Source organism: Dicentrarchus labrax, unplaced genomic scaffold (assembly GCF_905237075.1).
Source record: "Dicentrarchus labrax unplaced genomic scaffold, dlabrax2021, whole genome shotgun sequence".
NCBI classification, from domain to species: Eukaryota; Metazoa; Chordata; class Actinopteri; family Moronidae; genus Dicentrarchus; species Dicentrarchus labrax.
The window spans coordinates 15,250,548-15,273,830 of NW_026136722.1; the positions used below are offsets into that span (position 1 = coordinate 15,250,548).

General features: G+C 40.3%; 2 protein-coding genes across 4 annotated transcripts; both read right to left on the minus strand.

Annotated features, from left to right (window-relative positions):
- Positions 1-267: 267 nt before the first annotated feature.
- Positions 268-12,732, minus strand: limd2 (LIM domain containing 2). Its single transcript, XM_051389234.1, has 4 exons — positions 12,544-12,732; positions 3,787-3,828; positions 3,433-3,569; positions 268-3,323 (listed from the first exon to the last, which is right to left on the minus strand). The coding sequence occupies exons 1-4, from the start codon at positions 12,544-12,546 to the stop codon at positions 3,164-3,166; spliced, it is 342 nt and encodes a 113-aa protein (XP_051245194.1). The 5' UTR covers positions 12,547-12,732; the 3' UTR covers positions 268-3,163.
- Positions 12,733-15,366: 2,634 nt separating this feature from the next.
- On the minus strand, positions 15,367-22,955 carry ddx42 (DEAD (Asp-Glu-Ala-Asp) box helicase 42). Of its 3 annotated transcripts, XM_051389224.1 has the most exons (18): positions 22,835-22,955; positions 21,855-22,073; positions 21,552-21,702; positions 21,263-21,324; positions 20,783-20,819; positions 20,218-20,370; positions 19,992-20,096; positions 19,649-19,768; positions 19,364-19,540; positions 19,124-19,252; positions 18,916-19,015; positions 18,785-18,832; positions 18,603-18,700; positions 18,041-18,317; positions 17,625-17,851; positions 17,410-17,520; positions 17,063-17,170; positions 15,367-16,663 (listed from the first exon to the last, which is right to left on the minus strand). In XM_051389224.1, exons 2-18 carry the CDS (start codon positions 22,064-22,066, stop codon positions 16,064-16,066), a joined length of 2,715 nt encoding a protein of 904 aa, XP_051245184.1. In that variant the 5' UTR covers positions 22,067-22,073; positions 22,835-22,955; the 3' UTR covers positions 15,367-16,063. The 3 variants fall into 3 exon arrangements, with proteins under 3 accessions (XP_051245184.1, XP_051245187.1, XP_051245185.1); XM_051389227.1 differs by lacking the exons at positions 20,783-20,819; positions 21,552-21,702; positions 21,855-22,073; positions 22,835-22,955; XM_051389225.1 differs by lacking the exons at positions 21,263-21,324; positions 21,552-21,702; positions 21,855-22,073; positions 22,835-22,955 and having other exon boundaries at positions 20,656-21,256.
- Positions 22,956-23,283: the final 328 nt, after the last annotated feature.

Genomic DNA, 23,283 nt, shown 5'->3' on the forward strand with positions numbered 1-23,283 from the left:
ACACATTGAAAATGTTACTTAATGCTTTGATTATTTGGGAATACGGCGCAGAAAAAAATCTGATACTGAATCATAAAAATAAGCTTATGTTTTTAGTATATTGGTGATCTTTTTTTCAGTTTTGCAGAACATTTTATACATTTATAGCAATTTACCCATACAAGAATTGAACATGTTAGTCCTTAAATGGAAGTTTTCAGTCAAAAATATTGAAGGAATTCAAGGGTTGAGCCATCTTAACATCAATAAACACACAAACAAAATCACTTAATTAAATCAACACCAGCATTTTATTTTTTCTCCAAAAAGCATGTAAAAAATAAAAATAAAAACAAGAAAGAAAATGCACAAAATGATTGTGTATATTGGTGTAGAAAGGGGGTCGCTTACATTTTAAAATGTTACACTTCTATACCACAACTAAGCAATAGAGAGAAGGGAGAATAGAGGAGAGAGAGAGAGACTGCATACACAGTCCAAGCGTTCTTTTGCTGTAAGGCCACCTCAATCCACAGGTCAAGTCTGTAATACAGAATACATTTTTTCAAAGATGCATACATTTAAAATGTCTCGATGACAACAGCATTGAAAAGGAAGTCCACATCAAGTTTAGCACAAAAATGAAATGACTCACAGGTTAAACATTTAAAACGTTACACTGCAATCATTCACCTGAGCCACTTGGCACCAGTGTAAAGTGTACCTTGTCTGCTCTGTTACACTTAGAAGTTGCAATTCACAGATTCTGCAGTTGTACCTTGGCGAACTGCTAACGGAGAGTGACAAAGACAGCATTTCTAGATACAATGTTCTTGATTTTAAAGCATTCTCAGGGACCCAGAGGACCGTTTTAAAATGGAAAAAAGGAAACTATAAAATATACATTGTCACACACAGCAGAACCAGAGTTATTGAACATTACATGAGGATAAAAAGTGGTTAGATAGGAAAACAATGGCTGCTGGTTGAGTGAAGTAATCCTATGATAAAGAGTGGGGCTTCAGAGTAAGCAGGTTGGTTTTTGAAAAGGCATGATCAGGAGATTTCTTTGTAAAAGATCTATGTACTCAAAGATCTTGTCGGAAATAAACAATAAAAGGTCAGCTATTTATTTCTAAGGCTTCTCTTTTCAAAAGAAGTAGCGAATATCCATCTGTTTGAGTTCAGCTTTCTATTCTGCACAGCATGCTTAAATTCACAGTAAACCTTCAGTCACAAAAAGTACTTTGTGTCATTCAAGTGTCAGTCAGGTCTCAGCGGTATTCAGACATTTTCTAACATGAGATATTTGAATGGCTTTTAAATCATTCTTTGAGCAGAATGAAATATAGATGTGGAAATCTTGTCTAACTGGGTTCATTTCTCTTAAGTGTTGGAATTAAATAAGATAAAAAGTGGCTGGAGTGCAGCAGCTGCACTGCAGACCGAGGCAACGTATTCCAAAACTTTGAATAAAAGGCTACGTTGAGTTCACGGGCAAGTCATTTTTTCTTTCCTCTCACACTAGACGCTACTGTCACACTTTCCCCAGCAGGGGGTGCTCTGCACTGGGTTTAGCATGCGGCATGCAGGAGCACATCAGGGGGACCAATACTTTGACAAACCCTCCCTCAGACATCAACTGTAGATTCAGTATTAAGAAATAGGTCCAGGTGCTAAGGTGTATTTAGCTAATAAGACAGGACTTGAGAACAGGAAGGCATTTATCTAAAAAGGGAAACCTGTCCACGCTTGCTGGATGGGATTGGGAGGGAATGAATAACAATGGATGTTCAAGACACTGTGGATAGGATCCGTCTACGTCCCCATAAAAACTGTCCAGTTATATGAACACACTCAAATACAGCAGGGGGGAAAAAATCACCACAAGACGCCAACAATTGACAAGCGTGAAATGAAAATTATGCGACTTCCTGCAAGGCTTAAGCTCTGTTCATTAACATCCTCGTTTGTGACGCGGAAAACGTAATTGTGGTCATCAATTTCCCCAAATGTTTACAGCTCCTCTTAAAAGTGTTTCCTACGACGGAGTGAGGGATGTTCACGAACGAGGCCTCAGTTTCCCCCGTTGATTATTCAACATCTTGTCTGGTGATCATGTGCCATCATATGTGCTAGACGAAGAGTACAGTATGGTGGGGAATGTTCACTAAATCACAAACTACAGCTCTATGTACAGACAGTATACAAAACACAATCTGAGAATTCCATTAAAATTTCAACCATAAAAGCTCAGAGAGGATCAACTTAATGCCATGACATCAATCAAATCCAAACCCAAGTGCTTCTAAAAACTTTAAAAAGTGAATTCCTATGCGACTATGAAACAAACAAAACCATTCACAAACACAAAAGATCGATACAGTCATAAGATAAGGCTATTAAGACCCAGTCATCCCAACATGCAAGGATAAGACTCAAAGTGGTCAATAAAATAAGAACAAACCATGGGGATGAGGCGACTAAAAAAAAACACAAAAAATTGAAACACGAGAGGTGAGCTGTTGCTGATGTGTGCGGTTATTTTACAGTACTCTGTACCCTGTTTGTTCCTCAAATATATGAAACCTGACAAACTGACAGCAAAGTCACAATACTGAGGGACTATTATTTTGATTTGTGGTTTGTCGAAATGAGTGAAACTATGCAATATTTTGAAAGAAAATCGTTGGGTGAAAATTGACCTGAGTGTATGCTCTGTAACCCCTCTGATACGTCTGCCTGAGCATACGGTTTACTTATTCAAAAAAAGAAAAGGGTGCAAATTATTAGAAAGAATAAGAAATCTAAATATAGGTGATTTTATTATTATCATTATTATTATTATTATAGTTACACTCCCCATATCAGAGAAGGCGTTTGGTCACAATCAACTACCAATTCCAAACTGGAAAATAAAATTAAGAAAATACAGATTTCAATAAAGTCGAACGGAAAATATATCCCCGAAATTTATTTTTAAAGTGGTATAATTATGACTGGCCAGTCATTTCCTAGCTGTTTGTGCATGTATCTGTTCTGATGCCGTTTAAAAAGCAAGTGAGCGCGTGGGTGACTTAACAGTACCCCAGCATATGAGGCATGTGTTCATTGTGATGTATTGGAGGTGTTAGGAGGAGGAAAAGGAAGAGGCTGGGATGGGATGGGACACAGGCAGACATTATTATGCCGACTTTGTTATATTATCTGTCTCCTTGGAGGCCCAGAGCTCTTTGTGCTGCTTGCGTCCGAAGCCCTCGTCGTAGTTGCCTTTGCTTTTGAACAGCTGCTGAAAGTGGGGTTTACAGTAAAATTCACCTTGAAGAGCGGCGAAGGAGCCGAGGCTGGAGAGAGAGGATAAATGAAAACGGTTATATATAAACCAAAAAAGGAGTCAGGAGAGGAAGAAAGTCAAGTAAACACATAGGAAGGCAGTAAACTATATATAGTCACCTGAGTTTGGCGTTGCAGTGCTTGCAGCAGAAGCATGCTGAATGGAAGACCAGGTTGTTGGCAACCAATCTCTCCATTGGATAGACCGTCTTCTCACATGTTGCACACACTTCCTTTTGGGCCTTAAAGCTGAAGGACTGAGCACATAAAAATACCCGGGTTACTACCAGACGCACAGGCAGACGGTGATCTAGGCCTCGAGATGAAAGCCGACATTTACAAAAGACACACAAAACGCGGGAAAGACTTCCTTTGCTCTGCTCTGAGATCAAAGGCTGATGTACGTAAAGTGGAGCAAGAGAAAACACGCATGAATGAGGTATGAGAAAGAACAGACAGATGATGCATATTTACCTTTGATCGCTGGACAGGTTTCTCTTCAGTGGTCCTGGCGTCCTGTGTAAGCAAAGAAAAACAAACTTAACATTTAAACAAATGTATTCAAACTTGTGTAAAGACTCCTGTTATACTCTAAAGAGCAACAACAAATATTAGATGAAATCAACAGTAGACGTCAGTCCTGTTAGATCACAAGCAACAAAAGGGAAAAAAAAAAACGCCCATGTATTTTTCACTGTCCTCTTATTACCTTTACCAGTGTCAGTATTGTCAGTCTGAGCTCTCTCCCCCCTCTTTCTATTTGCTCCATCTGTCTCTTTGCACCCCTGGGAGAGGATCAGGTGCCTTCTGTCTGGTCATGTGAGCTGAGCTGTGGGACACTCAGCATGGGGCTGCCTTCAACATAGCACTACAGCTCAGAAACCTGCCTTCCAGTTAAGAAACGTCACAGGGCAATACCACACGATATCTCTCACAAATGGTGGGGGATCTCTCAGCGATATCACATGACTGACACCTATTGTGCCAGTCTTTATCGTCAATTTTACTTGTAATCCACGCTTGTAATGAAACATTTCTTGCACTCAAACCTACAATTACGCACAAACGTAAGCTTTACTCTTTAATTCTCTGACTGCCATTTAACGCAGGTCAACAAAATGCCTTCACGCACTGTGGGTGTGGATGTTTTAAGGCAGGTAATTACAGTTTGGCTCATGATGACATGAGGAATTGAAAGACTTCCCCCCCAAGGCGTTCAGAAGGTTAAGAAGTAAGAAAGCTTGCACAAACTCAAGCAGGAGGAAGTTTCACAGTAGTAATGACTGTGTCTGGCCTCTCGAGTATTGCTGCCGGTCTCCAGCAGCAACAAGCACGGCCACCACATCTTTAAAAGCAGGGCTAACAGGTAGTTCAAGCGGATAATAAACAGAAAGACATTCAGGCATGTACACAGCTACTGCCATGGAAAAGCCACTGTGCGGGGGAAGAAGGGCGGCCTCTGTTTAGGCAGGGGAAAAGTCCACTGCAGACTTTGCTAAAACCCTGTTATGTAAGGCCGTTTGGCTGGAGCTTGGGTGGGGTGGCGGTGGGGGCTGAGGGGTTCAGAGTTGCAAAGAGAAGGAGATCTCTGGCATCAGATGCAACTGCTGATCTTCATTTTTGCTGGTCTATTACTCTTTGACTTGCAACAGTTCCTGCTTTGTAGGCAAAATAGCACTTCAAGAGTCCACCACAGTGACTGAACTGACAGCGAGAAGTATGTGCATCCACGCTCCTCGTAAAAAGCGGCGACTTGCTGTTGAGATCGAAAGCCGGTTAACTGGCCAATGATTAAAATGTGTTGCATTTACAAAACAAGTCCTTGTAACTTGTTGTCACAGATTGTATGTATATTTACATGAACTTGCTGGGGGGGGAAGACAGAAAATAAGGGTAGTAAACTCGGTCTTCCTCTACTCACATCAAATCTGTGTGTATGTTGCTCCCAACCTAGTACAACCTGAGATATTAAAGCTATGGCTATCACAGTACAAAATATCTGATTTGACAAATACTGTTTGTTGTCGTTCCTTATCTGTACATCACTTGTTTGTTTATCTGGCTTGAATAGTGTGGCCCTCTGCGATAAGCAATCTAAACAGCATGAATGTTGCCTCTGTATTGTGATTTGCATACTATTTTTGAACCTTTTCACCTTAATGCACAGCGAAAAAACTGACTAGGAGTGAACAGCAAGGGTGTTGTCTGTACATATGAGAACCGGATGTCACGCTTGTGAAATGATTGGCTCATTAACAGTGAAGCCATGCAGCTTCCTGTAGATGCGATCACATCCCAACCGTCTGCCTTCTCCTCTTCATCCCTGATTCCTCTTGAGCTCAGTTAAAAGCAGACGGCTCACACGATGCTAGTTTATCTAGCAGGCTGCATGCAAGACCACTTCCTGTTGCTGCAGAGGAACTACTCAGCGAACATGACTTTGATCTTTCTCAAAATTAGTTCACAGTTTAAAACTTCCACTTTGAACGTGTGAAGTTCTCAGAGTACATTCGTAAAAGGTTTGCCTCAGTGGGATGCTGTAATAGCAGGAGGATGAGGTCAATAAGGGCTTCATTTGTGCGTATCAAAAATCATGAAATTTATGTAGCCAAAAAAGGAAAACTGATCTGAATGAAGGCACCAGAATTGCCAATTTTTTTCTTTTTTTTTTTGTAAAAGCAACACAGCACGATTAGTTACCATGTTAGGGGGCATGGAGGCATTCCAAAACACACACAGACACACAGACACACACACACATACACAGACATCCTGGAAGACTTAAGATTAACTTGTGCCATCTCGTCTTTTGCCTTATATGTACATGACTCTCAATTGCCACAAAACAGCTTGAATGTGGCAGGAAGTTGTCATGACACATCTGGCTTCCTCTGTCTTGCAGGGTCCCAAAAGAGACAGCAGTCCTAACTAACTGTCATCCCAATAAGTGACTGCTAACCACCACTTGTTCTGTATGAATGCTGAGTGAATAAACTACAAGATAATTATGATCTCTGTATATAAAGAAGTATATAACTCACAAATTAGCTCAATAGTCCTTTTGGCTCATAAAAGAGACAATGGTAACCAAATACATGGAGGGGCGGGGGGAATTGAAGGGCTTTCATGAGCACAGAACAAGGTGTTCAATGTAAACATGCATAAAGAAGGTTTGTGGTGGTGTAATTAATTAGCTCTGCTATGCCCAGCACTGTTTAATCTGTGAAGCAATTTGACATAGCAGTGTGTGAGAAGCTCGAGCCAGCTGGAGAGTTGTATCTTACCAAACAAAGACCACTTTCACACAAGTGGTGAAATCTTCTTGCAACAGAGGTTCAATTCTTTCCTCACGGCATCAATCCCTCACACACCGAGTCCTTGCTTCATTTTTAAACTACACCTGCACTTGTCTGCCTGTGTGTGTGTGTGTGTGTGTTTCTGTTTTCATGTTGCAACCACCGGGAGCTTTTGGTAGAACAGTGCCAGATCAGAGCCATGTTCGCTGTACCAGTTTTTATTATTATTTTATTACTCATCTCTCACCAAAATGCAAATAAGTGTAACTATTCCTTTAAATCGGTAATCAGTAATGGCCAACTGCGCATCTTCATCCACACACGCTGTAGGGCGAGTTTGGGTTTACCCTTTCGTGTTGCGGATCCTCTAAAAACAAACATTGAAACCATTACTGTGACAAATCCCACCGCCTTTTCCCCCCGAGGCCACAGACCACCCATGTGACAGGAGAGTTATATGAACCCCAAAGATTGTCCTTATTCTTTCAAAATCAGGAAAACATTTGAGAATCTAGTTTAGAAAGCATGTCTGCGATTCCTTCACTGTAATGGAGGTCGTACGACCACTCTTGCCTGAATCTCAGTGTTTATAAGAACTATCTGCTGACGTATATCACAGCCATTCAGAGCACTTCACAACAAGTCCAAAGAATATAACAAGGGTGAAAGGTCAATATGTTCATAAGGAGTTAAAATGGGAAGTAGTATCTGCTCTTTTTCCTCTTTTAGGGCTGATGGACGCAACACAATTAGACAACCCCCCCCCCGCTTCACACTCGATCATCACTGAAAATGCACTGTGGTGCACGATTCACTGCAACAGGCCCCTAGAAGGGAAGGCAGGCGCTATGTTAACAAATGTCTTATGTCATTAATCCAAAACAAGGCTCCCACTCTCCTTCTCATCCCTTATTTTTAGAAACATGATCACTGTTTAATCATTTGGGACCTAAGAGTGTAAAAACTACAGAACAAATGTGAAGAACCTCATCCTTCAAAACGCAACTAAACTGTTAATAAGCCCATCTATCAGCTGTCAAGGCGTTTGACTTTAAACTCAATATAACCGACATATTCCAGACCAGTACACGCTACATAAACCACAAGCCTTAAAGTCTAATATTTTTGGCAGATATCATCTCACTATATATTGCGCTTTCTGGACCTGCAAGCCATGGCGCTGATCCAACAATTAATACAGCTGCTGCAGGGTGATCTATATATATGCTCTCTTGACAGCAATTTCCCCATCAATAACTCTGAACATGAAGAGACAAAACAAGTTATGTGGACTACATGCCTGGAGTTAATAAACTTTTTTTTTTTGTGATGGAAAAAGTATGAAAGTATTTGCTGAGCATGAGGTTTTAACACTTGAGTGGCTGGAGGATGAAACGAGTGCAGATGGAGGTTCACCACACCAGTCTGCAGAGTAATCATATCTGAGGGCCGTGCTGGGGCGTTTGGTCAGCCACTACTTCTCTTCCCTTTTAGAGCTAGCTGAAAGTGACGGGGCAGTTTTTCTGTGACTGAAAGCGCAGGGCAGAGTGTCTGTATGCCTGTTCAGTCAGCTGACACTTGTTTTTTCACTTCCTGTCTTGAGAGGCTGTTAAGGTCCAGATAAAACCTTTTAATGGATTTATCTAAATGTATTGCATCAGTATGACAAGCACTTAAAAACTGCTCAACATGAAGAAGGTGGAAAAAAAATGAGGGCTGCAACTACAGATATTAAAATATCAGACTTTAAACACCTGCTTTTTGGTCCCATTGACAGTCTGAAACCCAAAGATATTCAATTTATAATGATAAAGAAGAGAAAAAACAAGGGAATGTTTCTGCTTGAGAAATTACTTCAAGGATTAATCGATTATCTAAATAGTTGCACATCATTTTTTTGCTGACCCACTCATCTTTGCAGGTCTATTTGACTTAAAGATCATGAAAAAAAAATGCAGACTTTCAGATGTCTTTTTGCCGTTTTGTTGATTCCAGAGAACTGCAGCCTTTCACAGGCAAGTAGAGGAAACACAACACTTACATTTAGCCACACACAAATCATTTCTGAGAAAGCGAAACTGATTTTTTTTTTACTTTAAAATCAAGTAAGTAGTCAGCAACCTTTGCTCACAAGCCCTTCAGTTCTCACTGCAGTGTGTGTCTAACAATGCTAAAAAGCCTTCTGTGTGTACTTCTTTGAAGAAGCTGCCTCAAGGCACAATTAAAACAAATCAAGTCAGCTCATTTGTGTCACAGATCCATTTAACAACAAGCTAAATCATGGTCCTGGTCTATCTTCAGTTCATAAAATCAAATGCTAACCATAAAGTCAGAAGGTCAAATACAATATCTGCTCTTAAAGAACAAATGTATTACACGATTTCTTGTTTATTATCAAATATCATTGTGTTTAAATCTGCGATCTTCATAAAAACTAATGGTCGGTGGCTGGTATGCTGCAGCAGCTGGTCTGTTTATGTTTGCCTCTCAAAATTGCAAAGAACGAAACCACAAAAACCAGTGATTGCCTGTAAAGGAATGCGTTGAGCCTCTGTTGACTTGACATAGCCTGCTGCCTTCTGCAACTCGCTGATGGTGGAGAAGAAACCGCCTTGAGTGCCTACAAAGGATCAGATGTTATCACAGACTGAAGAGAGGAACATTTCACAACCAAATTCTCCTCTGGGACAGGAATTCAGAATGACATGCCCCATCCCGTCTTCGAAAAAAAATCTCCCATGCAAATATCAGCACTGTGATCCCAGAAAATTTCCATCACACACTGAAGGCTCCTTCAACTGCAGAGTGAAACATTGCTGACTGGGACAGCGAAGGCCATGGGACAGGGGAATTAAAGTTTTAGCCTCTTTCCCTCCCAATAAGGCATCTTAAGTAGTTATTTCCTAAGATTAAATGTAGACCGTTTAAGTTAGGAGTAGATTCCCTCAGAGCTCTGCAGACTTCAGTCATCCACTCTTGACTGATGATACTGTGGGAAAGTCTAAACGTAGAGTCTTTCTGAACAGTCCTGCCCTGAAGTCTTTTCAAACCAGATAACCTACATTACACCAGTGCAGCAAACCAGAGACTCAAAGAAATGTGCACGTGTTGTTGTTTAGACCATTCATACTGAGAATATTCACACAGACAAGCAGAGAGCTGCGGTCAGACAGATAAGGGTGAGAAGTGGACTGGACTATACAAAAAAAGGGCAAAAAACAATATAAACTTAAATACCAAGAGCAATAAAAAGACAATAATTGGCTGTTGACATCTTACTGACTGATTTGTTGCTGTATTGGTAGTGCAGCTGAACCCTTTATTACAAATTATCTGTCTGAGATCTGATTTTGTGACCGCAGTGAACCAGGTCAGCATAATAAAACAAATTAAACAAAGTGAAAGGAATGTGCCTTCAATGTCTGAGCCAGAAAGCTTCAATACAGGTTTCCCAGTCTAAAGTCAGATTAATATTCCCAGAGGAAAATATAACAAGAAAAAGAGGCAAAATAAAAAATCATGCCTTCAACAGTTCAAGAGTTTATTGGGTTCGTAGGGTGCTATTAGACATCGATGTTGTCTGATGACCTCTTTTTCACACAAGTGATCTGGCTTGCTTGATTTGTATAGCATAAGACAAAACTAGCCCTCAACTTCCAATTCCTTAACAGCATTAAAATCATATTGAGAAACATCCACACCTTTTTCCAGGCCTGAAATGGGGGGCTTTACACACGCACCCTCATTATATATTTATAATTTTCAAGGCAAACCTAAAACGCAAGAAAATGATTGGGAATGGGAAAGAAAGTAGGTACAGCTAGTTAAAGCTATTTATTCTGATCGTTTTGGGCTGCAGTTCATTCGTCTGGATCTGCTGGCGACCCATTTAATACTGTTCTGCACATCTGACAGCAGGAAAACACCCCCCCCCCTACAAACATATGGCACTTCTGACATGCCCACCAAATTAGGTTTTTGTGCCGTTAATGGCAATTGTTTGACAGAGAAGCATATGGTCAAACAAAATAAAATGTTATTAGTCCTCACTGCAGCTTTGTACAAAAGCGTTTGTCTAAATCCGCATCATTTGTTCATTTTCTGGAACGACGAGACAAACTGCAACAACAGCCTCTCAAAATCCACCAGAATACTGACGTAAATCAGCCGGCAGAGCGGGGTGTCAATCCGTGCCATCAACTGTGACTGAAATTACAGTAAGACAGTTCACCGACGGTGGCAGGAAATGAAAATGACCATATACTTACTTAAGCCTCGTCACCATATGCCAGGGCTATAATGACAGACCGTTGTAAATGTGGTCCGGTGGATGGATAAAACGTGGTTTTACCAGACCACAGAGCAGTTTGTAAACTGCACCACAACACAAACACAGGACAGAAATTTGTATAGAGAGTGAAATACATGTCTGCTTCCACCAGGTGTAGAGTTTTTTCCCTCTATCTAATGCTGATTTATGCAGAGGTTTAATCCAGTCACTCATCCGTTTGGTATTACTCAACAACCTCAGCAGCTGTAGGTGAGTTCATAAGCTGCATTTCTGTTTCCCAAAATGGGGTCTGTGGATATTTGTAGGTTGAGAAGATTCCACATAGCCCCCATTTAAAAGAGCATTAAGCCATGACTTATGGTTTGTTTTATTGGAGTATCCTAGTTGTGTTTTAGCACATGTAAATATCTCACTCTGAGGCCAAATTTGGATAAGCCTTTATCATGGGTTTAAACAACCTGGGTATTGGAGCACTTTGATAAGAAACCAGCATACTGTGGCATTTAAAGACCTGATTACGGTTTCTGATCACTCTGTACAAAAACAAGTGGCTGAGAGAGATTATCAGAAATGTGGGCACAGTGACGATCAGGTACATGGTGATATGAATCACCAGGTTTCTTAAGCACACATCATAACCCAAATAAGACTTAAAAAAAGTAGGATACGACTCCAAACCAGGATAATAATGTGACTATAAACATTGTGAATGAGATCAATAGGGGAATATGTTATGATCACAGGGTACAAACACCCTACCTTCACCATAACCACTGCACTGCTCATTAAATGTTCTTCCACAAGCTTAAAAATTGAGTTTCTACTTTAATTTATATGCTTATTTGACTAATTTTGGCTGTTTGTTGCCTACGGTGTCAGATCACTTGTAAATCCCTATTACAGACTACTTCACTGTCTCTACAGGCTTGCTTAACTACAGACCTTTTATGTAACCACTTGGGCAGGTTGGAGCCCACATTAGGGCCAGTTACAACATAGATTTACAAAAGAAATAACAAAAATAACACACACACACACACACACACACACACACACACACATTAATCTGCTATGGTTGGAAACTGCTGCCCAAACAAAAACACAAAAGACCACACCACATATAAAAAAAAAAAAAAAAAAAAAAAACACAAATCAATTTACAAAATCAGCTGATAGGGAGAAGTTAAATCAATGATGTGTTAAAATAAATTGATTAACTTGGACAATTTGTATTAAATGTACCGATATTAGTCAGTTGGGTTTTTAAAAAAAACAACCGTTGGGCTGATAATTAGCCGTTGAGCTAGCTAACTAATAGACGTTGAAACAAGCGGTGCACTGCTAGCAGGCACGCGACGGCGGCCGTTGGAAAAACCCTTTTTTCAAAATAAAAAAAAATAAAAAAAAATAATAATCTTTATACTTTGATTAAATAACGCATTCATACATTCAAGCTGTGTTTGACGTTAAAAAAAAAATTAAAAAAAATAAATAAAACGGCTCCAGTTTAGCTTAAACCTTTAGCCGTTTTAGTGGACGGACATCATCACCTCACCTCATCTCACAAAAAAAAAAAAAAAAAAGAGGAGAGCAGCGGAGGGAGGGGAGGCTGCAGACAACACACAGCCGAGAAAAAGCACTCACCATCTGCGCTTCTGGTCTGCGACACACTGGCTGATAACACGGGGCTCTGTTCACTCAGTGGCTGGAGGTTGATATTGGCTCTCTCATCCACTTTTATGGGAGGCTTTTTGTTGCAGGCGCTGACCCCGGTGCCGGTGAGTTTCTAGCCTCCGCTCCGCTTCTCGTCTCGGTTTTTCACAGATCGGTTTTTTTTTTTTTTTTCCAGCAGCAGGATGTCGCACGCTATTGGTTCTCATCTGCTCCTGATGCATTGACGGGTCGTCGGACAAATCAGGACTTGCGAGTGGAAGAACGATGTCACTGTCGAGGCTTTTAGGAAAATTGATATTACCCCACTGCACTAATCTTTATTTAAAGAGGTTTTTAAAACCTGGCGTTGATTATAATTGTACCTTTTTTGTGGTTTGAGTGTTTTTCCTCTTTTTTTGTAACTGCACTCAGCTGCATTATTTTAGTGCTTTTATTCATATCCCTCCTAAAATTGTGCCATAAATATGTCTGAACACTACTATATTATAATTTTGGCTTAAAATAATACAATAGAATTCATTCATTTGATGCTTTATAATTACATTCATGTTTGGTGACTTAACAAAGTTCTGGGGTGGGTGGGGAGTAGAACAAGGATGATATAAGAGGCCAAGATCAATTGCATATTGATATATTGATATATTATATAAGATTACATGCACAGTAAAAGTCCTGCAAAATGTGACTTCAATTAAAAAGTCTTACTTGCTAAATGTAGACTGCTTAGAGTATCAGAAGTAAACTCCGGCTTTCCCTTTAGAGCTCCCTAATGTGACATTTGTCTTGCAGAACACACCACAGTTGGACATTATTTTAGCATTTTATTGTTATTCCTGGTCTTGGTGGAGCTCACTTGAACGGCAGCTTATACCATTGAGCAGTTAAATCTGTACCAGTGCATTATATGTTGTAAAGTTATAACGTTTTGAATGTAAAATCTCAATATGCAAAGTTACTAGTACCATAACTATGGCTGTGTTTTTTTAAAATTTGAATTATTTCCTCATGAAAGCAGCAGTGAAATGTAACAGAGTATATCTTGTCAGGCAGGCTACTGTACAATTAAAGTTACAATTTTGAGGTACCTGAATATTTCCATTTTCTGCTACTTTATACGTACACTGTACTAAAATACTGTACAAATTACATTTATTTCACAGCTGTAGTTATCACTTGGAAAAGTTTACACACAAAACATATGGTCTGCTTACAAAAATACAAAACGTGATAGTTAAAAACATGAAACATGTAACACTTCTGTCCAATAGGCCTACTTTCAAAATGAATCTAATTAAAGCGATCAGTAACGATTAACACATATTATCATGTTTATTGTTTATTCATTTATCAGGTATAATGTAAACGTTTGTAATATTAGGAATTAATAACAAACAAAAACAAAAACAACTGGTGGAGGTAACAGTTTAGATTCACTGCCTTCCAGTGGTCATAGAGAGGAACTACAATGTTTTTTAATTGTAATATAACCGTTATTAAGGTCAGTATGTACAACCTGTCATTATAGCAGACAACAACACCATTGGTATGGATAATAACTGTACAAATTATAGATTTATTTTAATCAGTTTTCTGACCTCGAAGCAGTTTTCTTTTTAAAGCTTTTTTTTAATCAACAATCGTAACAAACAGTAATAAATATTAGACATACTGTATATGTCAAGGGTTAAGAGGTATATAAAAATAAAAGCAGCTTTGACGACTATACAATTCAAATATGTTTAAGGCTTCGGGGTTTGTGTGGTGCTGAATAGGCTGTATGTGTTATTGCATTGAACTATAAATAACATTTTAGATAAATAAAAGTTTTCTGTTATAAATGAATGTGAAATTTGGTGTATCAAGTACCTGTCAGCATTTCTCACCAGCGTCGGGGGGTAGGACTGCATGATATGGTAAAAAAAAAAGTCAATTTGTGATTATTTAGAGAGAAAATGCGATTGCAATATGATACACAATTAGTGGGAATTTTCATTTTCACTGAAAACAATACTAAAATCATGATGATTCACTACTATTACTCATTTACTGTGGCGTACTGTGTATATATTGTCATATATTGTATATATTTTATTACTATAAAGGCACATGGTCTCTTTATTTTTTACTTATATATATATATTTATATATACATTTATATTCTATATAGATTTTGTTAGATATTGTAATATAAGTATTATTTCTATTCTGACATTGTGAGAGCACCTTGAGCAACTGTAACAAATTCCCCTCTGGGGATCAATAAAGTCATTCTGATTCTGATGTGACATTTGTTAGGGTCTATAGTACCCAAGAAACACGTTTTCTTACATCTGTGGAACAAGATTTAAGCATCTCTTCAGAGCTGCAATACTTTATTATGCTGCCGTTACATATTTTACCTTCATCAAACAAATTGCAGGTTCTTGAGATTTTGATTAATATTTTGATTTACTGTGCAGCCCTTGTCAGGGGCAAGATGTTTTTAATCAATTCTGCACTAAAGCCTGTACACGCAGCCTTATATGGCGATATTATAATAGTAATTTATTCTCCAAATTGAATCAAGACAATTTAGACAAAAATAGTTCTAATGCAACAAGGACTCCACTCTCTCCTGGAACAGTCGGGCTTGTGTTTTAAAGACAACATGCTGTTCTGTTGCTCTGCCTCATGAAGTGCACAAAATATGACAAAACAAAACAAAATCTACTAAATGTAACTGCCTTAAATACCAAATTGAATTATTTTTATGCATTCAGACGGTTTTACGGTCATAGAAAGCAGATACAAAAGTAGATGCCAAATGAGTATTTTTAATCAAAACTTCACATTTTCCATGTGTGAATGAACACTTGAAATTCCTCTCATACAAACAAATGCATTTTCTTGAAAAACATTTCAAAGCATAGAGACTAAATGCCAAGAAAAGGCACTTCACTAAAACTTGAATACAAGACACAAAAAAGCTATACAGTTTGACACGTACGTGTGACTGTGAGTCATCACAGTGCCTTCAAAAATGAAACAGTTAACTTTTGTAGATTAACAAAATTCAAACACACAAACACACTTGGCAAAGATCCAAAATAAGCGTTTGCAAGCACAAAAGCATGTTTGGAGTTCAGTGAGAGGAAACAAGACAACAACCAACACAACCTAACTTTGAATTGCTTACTGACAGCAGGATTCATTACAGCTCTATTGCTTGACCCTATTGACTTGACAATTACAACAGTCTTGAATGGTATATATGTACAGTGGCTGTCTCTGAGCTGCTTGTGTTGATCTGTCTGACACCCTCTGTTGAGCTCTGAGGTCGTAACCAACCTGACAGGAGCGTCGGTACACTTCATTCAAAGTCCACAAAATCCCCCCCTAACAGTCCTGTGCTTGTGTCAGCCTCTGATATGCTCTGCTATCTGCCTGCACAAGAGACAAGCTCATCATGGAGCAGTTGGTTGCACATATTATTCTACTGATGTGTTTTTCTTTAGTTGTCCCACCTGCTCTTTCTACGTTTCGGTGGTTCAGGGACAGCAAAGCTATCATCACCTCTCTCCCTCCCCTCCCCACTTCCCCTGTCTCCCCCGTCCCTCTCACTCCTCCGATCCTCTCTGTCCCTCCTGCTTCCATCTCCGTTACGACCATCGCTGTGGCGGCTGCCGCTGCCATAGCGATCCCGGTCCCCGTGGCGGTCACGATCTCTGTCTCCATGGCGATCCCGCTCTCCGTGGCGATCCTCTCCGCTGTGTCGATCACTCCTGTCGCTGTGGCGGTGGTAACTGTCACCGTGGCGCGGCCGGTCCTCCGCATGTCTCTCCCGTGAGCTGTCTCTCTGTGGGGGAGGAGCAGGTGGAGGGAAACTCTGCTGTGAACTGATCGGACTCGGGGGCACTGAGCTCAGGGAGCCAGCGCTGGTGAAGCCGGGCATTGACATAGTGATGCCCTGGGACCGCTCTGAACCGTTGGCGGCCTCCGTCGGCACAGAGCTCAGGCTGCCGGCACTTGTCCAGCATGATGAGCTGCTAGACTTGGTGCTGAGCTTTGGAGGGCCACTGGACGCAGCCACAAAGTGGCTCTTATACTGAGCCTAGAAGAAAAGCAGACATTGACAATAAGAGATTAGCTGTCTAGGGGGCAAAACAAGAAGTTTTTACACTGAAACTACAAATCTAACAGTATTTCTGACTAGATAAAGAAAAAAACAGATTACAACAACTTGGGCTGTCAAACATAACAAAAGTAACAAATGTATTTTAGTATCAATTTAAAATGTATGAATTTAAAGTTTAAAAAAACACAAGTTACACACATATGTAGAGTCTTACAAAGCACGACAATAGAATTGGAGCAAAAACATATGAAGACATTTAAAACAGAAATAGGCAGTGCAGAAGAAAAATAAAATAATACCAATAACAGTGGAATAAAGTTAAAAGATATATTAAGACACAATAATTAAGATGGGACAACAGGGAGAGATTTCTACCTGGAAGGCTTGTTTCATCGCAGACATGCGATCACCCATTGCCCCAGTGGCCGGTTTGCTGAAGCCTTCGTAGCCACTAGTGGAAGACATCAAGCTGCTACTACGTTCCTGCAGAGACAACAAAGTGTTACTCATATCTTTCTGAATTCTCTCCAAATATCACCATGAATCTCATCAATCTAAAACAAGTATCTTTGCCAACAGACAGCTTTTAATACTGTCAGAGAGAAGTTTACAGATGTAATCTGGAATTTATGTTATGGTGTTCATTTTACAGTGCATAAAAATGACTAATACCCACATTACAAAAAGAAAGCAGATTTACAAGGTAGTAATGAGTAACTCACAGAACTGTCAGCCCCCAGGCCTGGTCTCTCTTTGTAGCCGAGACCACCCCCACCAATATTCGGCTTCTTTCCTTTGCCACCCTTGAATCGGGATTTCCTGAACCAGGGATTCTGGGGAAAAAAGGTCAACAACAAAGTTAACAACATTCACTCCAAAAAACAAAAGGCCGATTTGCTCTACAGATTTTATTTTCTTTGAGACTTATGTATCTCACCTGCATGGCTAAATCCATCAGTTCTTTGGAAACGGCTTGATTAGCTCCCTCTAGATTTCTCACGAGGTCACCGGCGAATGTAGTGTCTTTGTTGGTGAGGAGAGTGTACGCCACACCCTTCTCTCCAGCACGACCAGTTCGACCAATCCTGTGTGTGTGTGTGTCGATGTCTCGTGCCACGTCATAGTTCACCACTGTGCGAATGGATGGGATGTCCAGACCACGAGCTGGGGAGGAATTAAAACATGTCATGTTAAAAGATGTTAAAGTTGATACTACAGTTTTGTTATTCAGCTCTCGGTGTAGCAGACTGAACTGTCACTTCACTGAGCAAATGTTTGAAATGGGACAGCAATACGGGAAGAAATGAGTAGAGGAAAACTCCCATCTCTATCACCACTTCCTCTTGCACTCACCAGCTACATCAGTGGCCACCAGAACAGGCAAATTCTTTTTCTTGAAGTCGCTGATAACCTTGTTCCTCTCGCTCTGGTCCATGTCTCCGTGCAGGAGGCCCAGGCTGTAGCCCTCCTGGGTCAGGTTAGTAGCAAGTTCCTCACAGTTTGCCTTCTTGGTGACGAAGATGAGAACTGAGCCGGAGGACGTGAACTCGACCAGCCGTCGGGTCAGCCAGCCCCATTTGTCCGTGGCACTGGGCAACATCTCCACCATCTGGGTCACATCCTCATTAGCCTGGTCGGAGAGAACAGCAATTAAAACATGGGATTTGCAATACTGACACCAAAAACATTCAACTTTTGCTGATGCAATAGCTTAAAGTAGTTTACCAGAAAATAGTTCAAAGCCAAACATTACTTTAAATTTGAAGTACTGTAACTGTATTTAAGATGTTTTTAGCCCTAAATTTGTTTTGAGACACACTGAAAAAGGAATAAATGAGCAGATTTGTCTCTTTGTGTAGCTAGAGCTCTAAACAAAAAAGTTTTTTGTTTGCAGATAACGTGTGGCGCTAGTTACCTCTCCGATGTCTCCCTGCACCACACGAATAGGATCTACCAAGATGTCTCTGGCAAGCCTCTCTATCTTCTTTCGGAAAGTAGCACTAAAGAGAAGTGCTGTGAAGGAAATCATATTGAGAATTATAAAAACACAAAATGGAACACTGGCTGTTAACTAAGAAAGAAATGAAACCAACTCACTCTGCCTGTCTGGGCGGACATGGCTAGCGATGGATCTAACCTGATATTCTGAAAGGGAAAAGAGAAATAAGCTGAAGTGCACAAAACAAGTTTAGAACATCTTTGATGCAGCACTCACGATGCCAACCCACCAAAGCCCATATCAAACATGCGGTCTGCCTCATCAAACACCAGGTATGTCACTCTCTGCAGGGACGTGGCCTTCTTTTTAACGTGGTCAATCAGACGACCCTGTGCAAACACACAAATGGGAAATGTCAGATTTCTTGCAGCAGTGGAGCGTGAATTCTCTTCTTAGAAGCCAGCTTGAAGTTAAAATTTGGTTGTGTTTTCTCTTACCGGAGTGCACACCACAATCTCTGCTCCCTCCTGTAGAGCTTTGGCCTGCTCCCACATGCTGCCTCCTCCATAAACTGCCACAGAACGCAATGAGTAGGCTTTCCCAAAACGCTTACATTCTGCATGGATCTGGAAAACATTAAAAATGACACACATTAGTACAATGTATTTTTAGTTAACACCACGCAAATATCTTTTATGCATTCACAAAGCCTGACTCAGTCCCTTCCCATTTCTTACCTGCTGACAAAGCTCTCTGGTGGGACACACAATGATCGCGATGGGCCCTTCTCCTGCTTCTAGTTCCTTTTGGTCCATGATGTGAACCAGCATGGGCCAGATAAAAGCTGCAGTTTTGCCGCTGCCAGTTTTTGCAATACCAATCATGTCACGTCCGGACAAAGCTATGGGCACACCCTAAAATCCAGATTGAGAGCAAAACAACGAGGAGCCTTCATGAAATCATTAAAGAAAAACAGTTAATTTTCAATAATATTGCAACCTTGAGATAAACTTGCACAATACCTGGCACTGAATTGGTGTGGGCTGAGTGTATTCTGACTTGCGGATTTGGTGCATTAACTGCTCGTCAAAGCTGAAATGGGCAAAGCTAGTACAGGGTTTTGGAGGGGCGGCACCAGATACCTGAGAAAAAAAACACATAGAAGAAGCAGAAAATCAAAACAATCATCATGACGACAACAACAGTTCACACACAATGAAGGCCTTTGTCTCCAAAAACTATTCACCCCAAAGTCACCACAGCTGGAAAAATATTACTAAAAACTGGTGTTTGAGTGACTGAAACATGTCTATGATTTCAGCAGTTAAACATTTATATACTAGCGTGCATGAATACCACACTTACCCTCAAGTTCAGTTTCTGCCTCAACTCCAATGCTTGAGTTCCAGTCAGGTTGCTGAGCTCCTCGTGCTCGTTGTAGAAGTTTTTCTCAAATGGTGGGTAATCAATCTATAAAAGAAAAAAAAAAAAAAAACATTTCAGCAAAATCTCTCATATTACACACTTTAAAGACATTAAATGTTGAATGTCTGTGTTGCTGTCTGTGTTCAATCAGTATTGCCAACTGCACCTCAGAGTGGTCGATGGGAGGAAGTGGTAGGATGATTTTCTTGGTGGTAGGGGCGATTGGGTTCCCGTCACTGTCATAATCAATGTTTTCATCCTCTTCCTCTTGGGTCAGCCCAGCTGTGGGATTCTCTGCCATGTAGCGGAAGTAGGCTTCCTGCAGAGAGCACAGCGTTTCATGTGAAAAACAGAGTCGGTTTGCGACGTACCACAGCCTCCAGCCACCAGTAACTCACAAATACCTGAGGAGACATTCAGCTTTATGACAGAAGGATTAAATTACAGTTCACAATTTGATATCAACTATTCTTGTCACTTGTCACATGACATAAATGAACAATTAAACATGCTTTTTTTTCACACTTTCTAAACAACATGAATAATCTACACAAAAAAAAAACAAAAAAACAATTCCATCATAATGATCCTAAATGCAACTTGCATGGTCAGATAGAGGAGAGGGCAGGGGGCTTTATAGGATTAGAGAGGATATTTCTAGGGAGTATTTGGTCTGGAGACCTCTCTGATCAACGATGTAGTGGATGAAGAACTGTGGAGGGCTCACTCACTTGTTCATCTTCTTCTTCAATGTCATCACGAATACCCCTGAAATGACAAGCGGAGAAAAAAAAAAACTTCCCTGCGGCTCGTTCATACACCCAAGACAGCCCACATCCCATTATGACTAAGGTCACTCTGCTTACCTCTGTATATTTATTAAGCCAGCAGAAACTTTGCTGGACGTGCAATTCTTTGTGCCAAAAATTTGGAGAAACTTAGTATATGATTTCTGCATAAAGCTACATTTCTATTGGTAGTTAAAACATTTGTAAAAGCAGTGAATTGTACAGGATTTAAATATTCAATTAACAGTATGTATGATTATCCCAGATTAGTTGTCTTATACTTTCACTCACAAATTATTAATTCAGTTGTGAGCAAATATTTCTCCTTCTGGTCAATTTTCAATTTAAGCACCTACATAAGGACCTTAGAAGTGACTGAAAATCAAATAAATGAAAACAATGTGAGCACATTTTAAGTCTTACTTGGCTGTGTTTTTCTCCTTTTCTTTTTCCTCTAATTTCCTCATGTCTTTAGCTGCTTGGTTCTGGAGAAGAAAAAAACATAGTTAGTGAAAACATCAGATTTCCTGGGTGTGCACATGTCTGTATATTGATTTATTTTATTACATTTATGTTATTCTACGGATTAAATTGAATGTTTCTACATGTGTAGCAAGAAGGAACGGTCAACTTTTATTTCCATTATTCCTTGTTTAAGTATTTGGAAGCATATTCTAGTTTGTTTCTTCTTAACTGCAAAGTCTCTTCTCACCTCAACCTCTGCCATGAAGGCATCCAGCGGATCATCTTCACTGTCTGAGCCGCCACCAGACTGCATCTGCTGCCGTGTGGGCGAGTTCTCGGCTGGGATGTAAGGCAGATCTACATTGCTGCTGGACTCCTCTTCGTCATCTTCAAAATACCTTGTTGAAGAGGACAAAGATGCAGTTTTAGAATTATTCAATAACCAGAAATAACAGTCTACTCGGATCGTTTTATCAGAGGTTGAACTGCACATGTGTGTAAGTGCGGTATATATATATATGTGTGAGTATGGGAGAGATGTAATACTCACGCATTTTCCTCATCAAAATTAGCTCTTTTTGTCCCTATTTTATAGAATGATGGGAGCTGCTGGTTTTTCCCATATCCCCCACTTGATCCCGGGCCTCCAAAAGACGTGTGAGATTTCGGAGGTTGTGGAGGTTCCTCTTTTTTTCCGGCGAGGGAAAATCCACCAAACCCAAACCCTCGCTTCACACCCGGACCACCTTTGTTCCAGTTCATGTCTGCGCTGTGAAAACAAGAGCGTAAACAAGTCTTTAAAGTGCTTAAATGTCTCTGTCATTACACCAACAATGCCATATGCACTTCTTAAATGAAGGTACTCCCAAGTAAAATGTGACTTGTCTGAATCATGGAAAACTAAACAAGAACCACTTATATGATGGATTCAGTAGAAACAAGAGATTTTTCCACAAGATTTAACAGTAGATGACTCACTTTGCAAGAAAACCAACAGAATAACCAACGTTACAGCATAATAATTGACAAGGACGTCCACCTATATAATATATACACAGTCGTAGCTACATAACATGACTGTTGCAATAACACAAGTGCATTAATTAGGCTTAATTAAAGTTGGGTTCTGCAGGAAAACAACGTTTTCACGGTGAGAAACTGACGTAACTACGTCAACATAAGGCTAGTTAGCCGTGTGCTAAGCACGGCGATGCAAACCAACCACAGCAGCGAGATTCAGCGGGTTGACTCCGGGAGGTTAAAGTTCGCCTCGAAGTCTTTAGATAACGACATAAAACAACGCAGGTCCCGATTCATCCAGGTGGTAAAAACACACAACATTAGCGTTATTCGTTATTAGCTCAAGGCCGCAAAACGAGGCCGATCTTCGGGGGAGGGCGGAGGGCGGAGGGGGGGGTGTGAACCAGGGTTTTCTGTTAATGTGGTTCAGTTCGCGTCGCTTTCACAAGTCCGAGACCAACGCGTTGTCCCGACCCGAGTGCGTCCGTCGTTGTGTAGCGGCTCTTTTACCTGTTTGTGACGCCAGCTGAAGCTCCAGTGTTGTTCACCTGGACCAGACGAGCTCGAGCGGTGCCTACGTCATGTGAGCGCGCGCGCTGCGTCGCTCCGTGGGTGCGTGTCGTCAGTGGTGATGGGAATTCCGGCTCTTTTTAGAGAATCGGTTCCTTTGGTTCGGTTCACTAAAAAAGAGTCGGCTCTTTCGGCTCCCAAGTGGCTCCTCGGATTTTTTTTTTTTTTTGTTGTTTAAATTAATTTATTACCTAATTATGTGTAAAATGAATATTTAATGTTTTTTTTTTAATTTATATGGATTTATTAATATACTCAACATGGAACAGAGGGCTACAAAAATAAATTATAAAATACAAAAACAAAGACCCATCTTAATTAGAGAAAAAGCTGCTCGATATGAAATGTTTAACTTTGCCTTTGAACCGTCTATCGCATTAAAATGTCCC

Excerpts from the sequence above, each read along its gene's own strand:
- limd2 (XM_051389234.1), bottom strand. Across the intron at positions 3,570-3,786 it reads AACCTGTCCAGCGATCAAAG|TCCTTCAGCTTTAAGGCCCA; the intron begins GTAAATATGCAT and ends TTATGTGCTCAG. Across the intron at positions 3,324-3,432 it reads CACTGCAACGCCAAACTCAG|CCTCGGCTCCTTCGCCGCTC; the intron begins GTGACTATATAT and ends CTCTCTCTCCAG.
- ddx42 (XM_051389224.1), bottom strand. The coding sequence starts at position 22,066 with ATGAACTGGAACAAAGGTGGTCCGGGTGTGAAGCGAGGGTTTGGGTTT. Across the intron at positions 18,701-18,784 it reads TGTCCGCCCAGACAGGCAGA|CACTTCTCTTTAGTGCTACT; the intron begins GTGAGTTGGTTT and ends TTTCCTTCACAG. Across the intron at positions 17,521-17,624 it reads TGATGGATTTAGCCATGCAG|AATCCCTGGTTCAGGAAATC; the intron begins GTGAGATACATA and ends TTTTTTCCCCAG.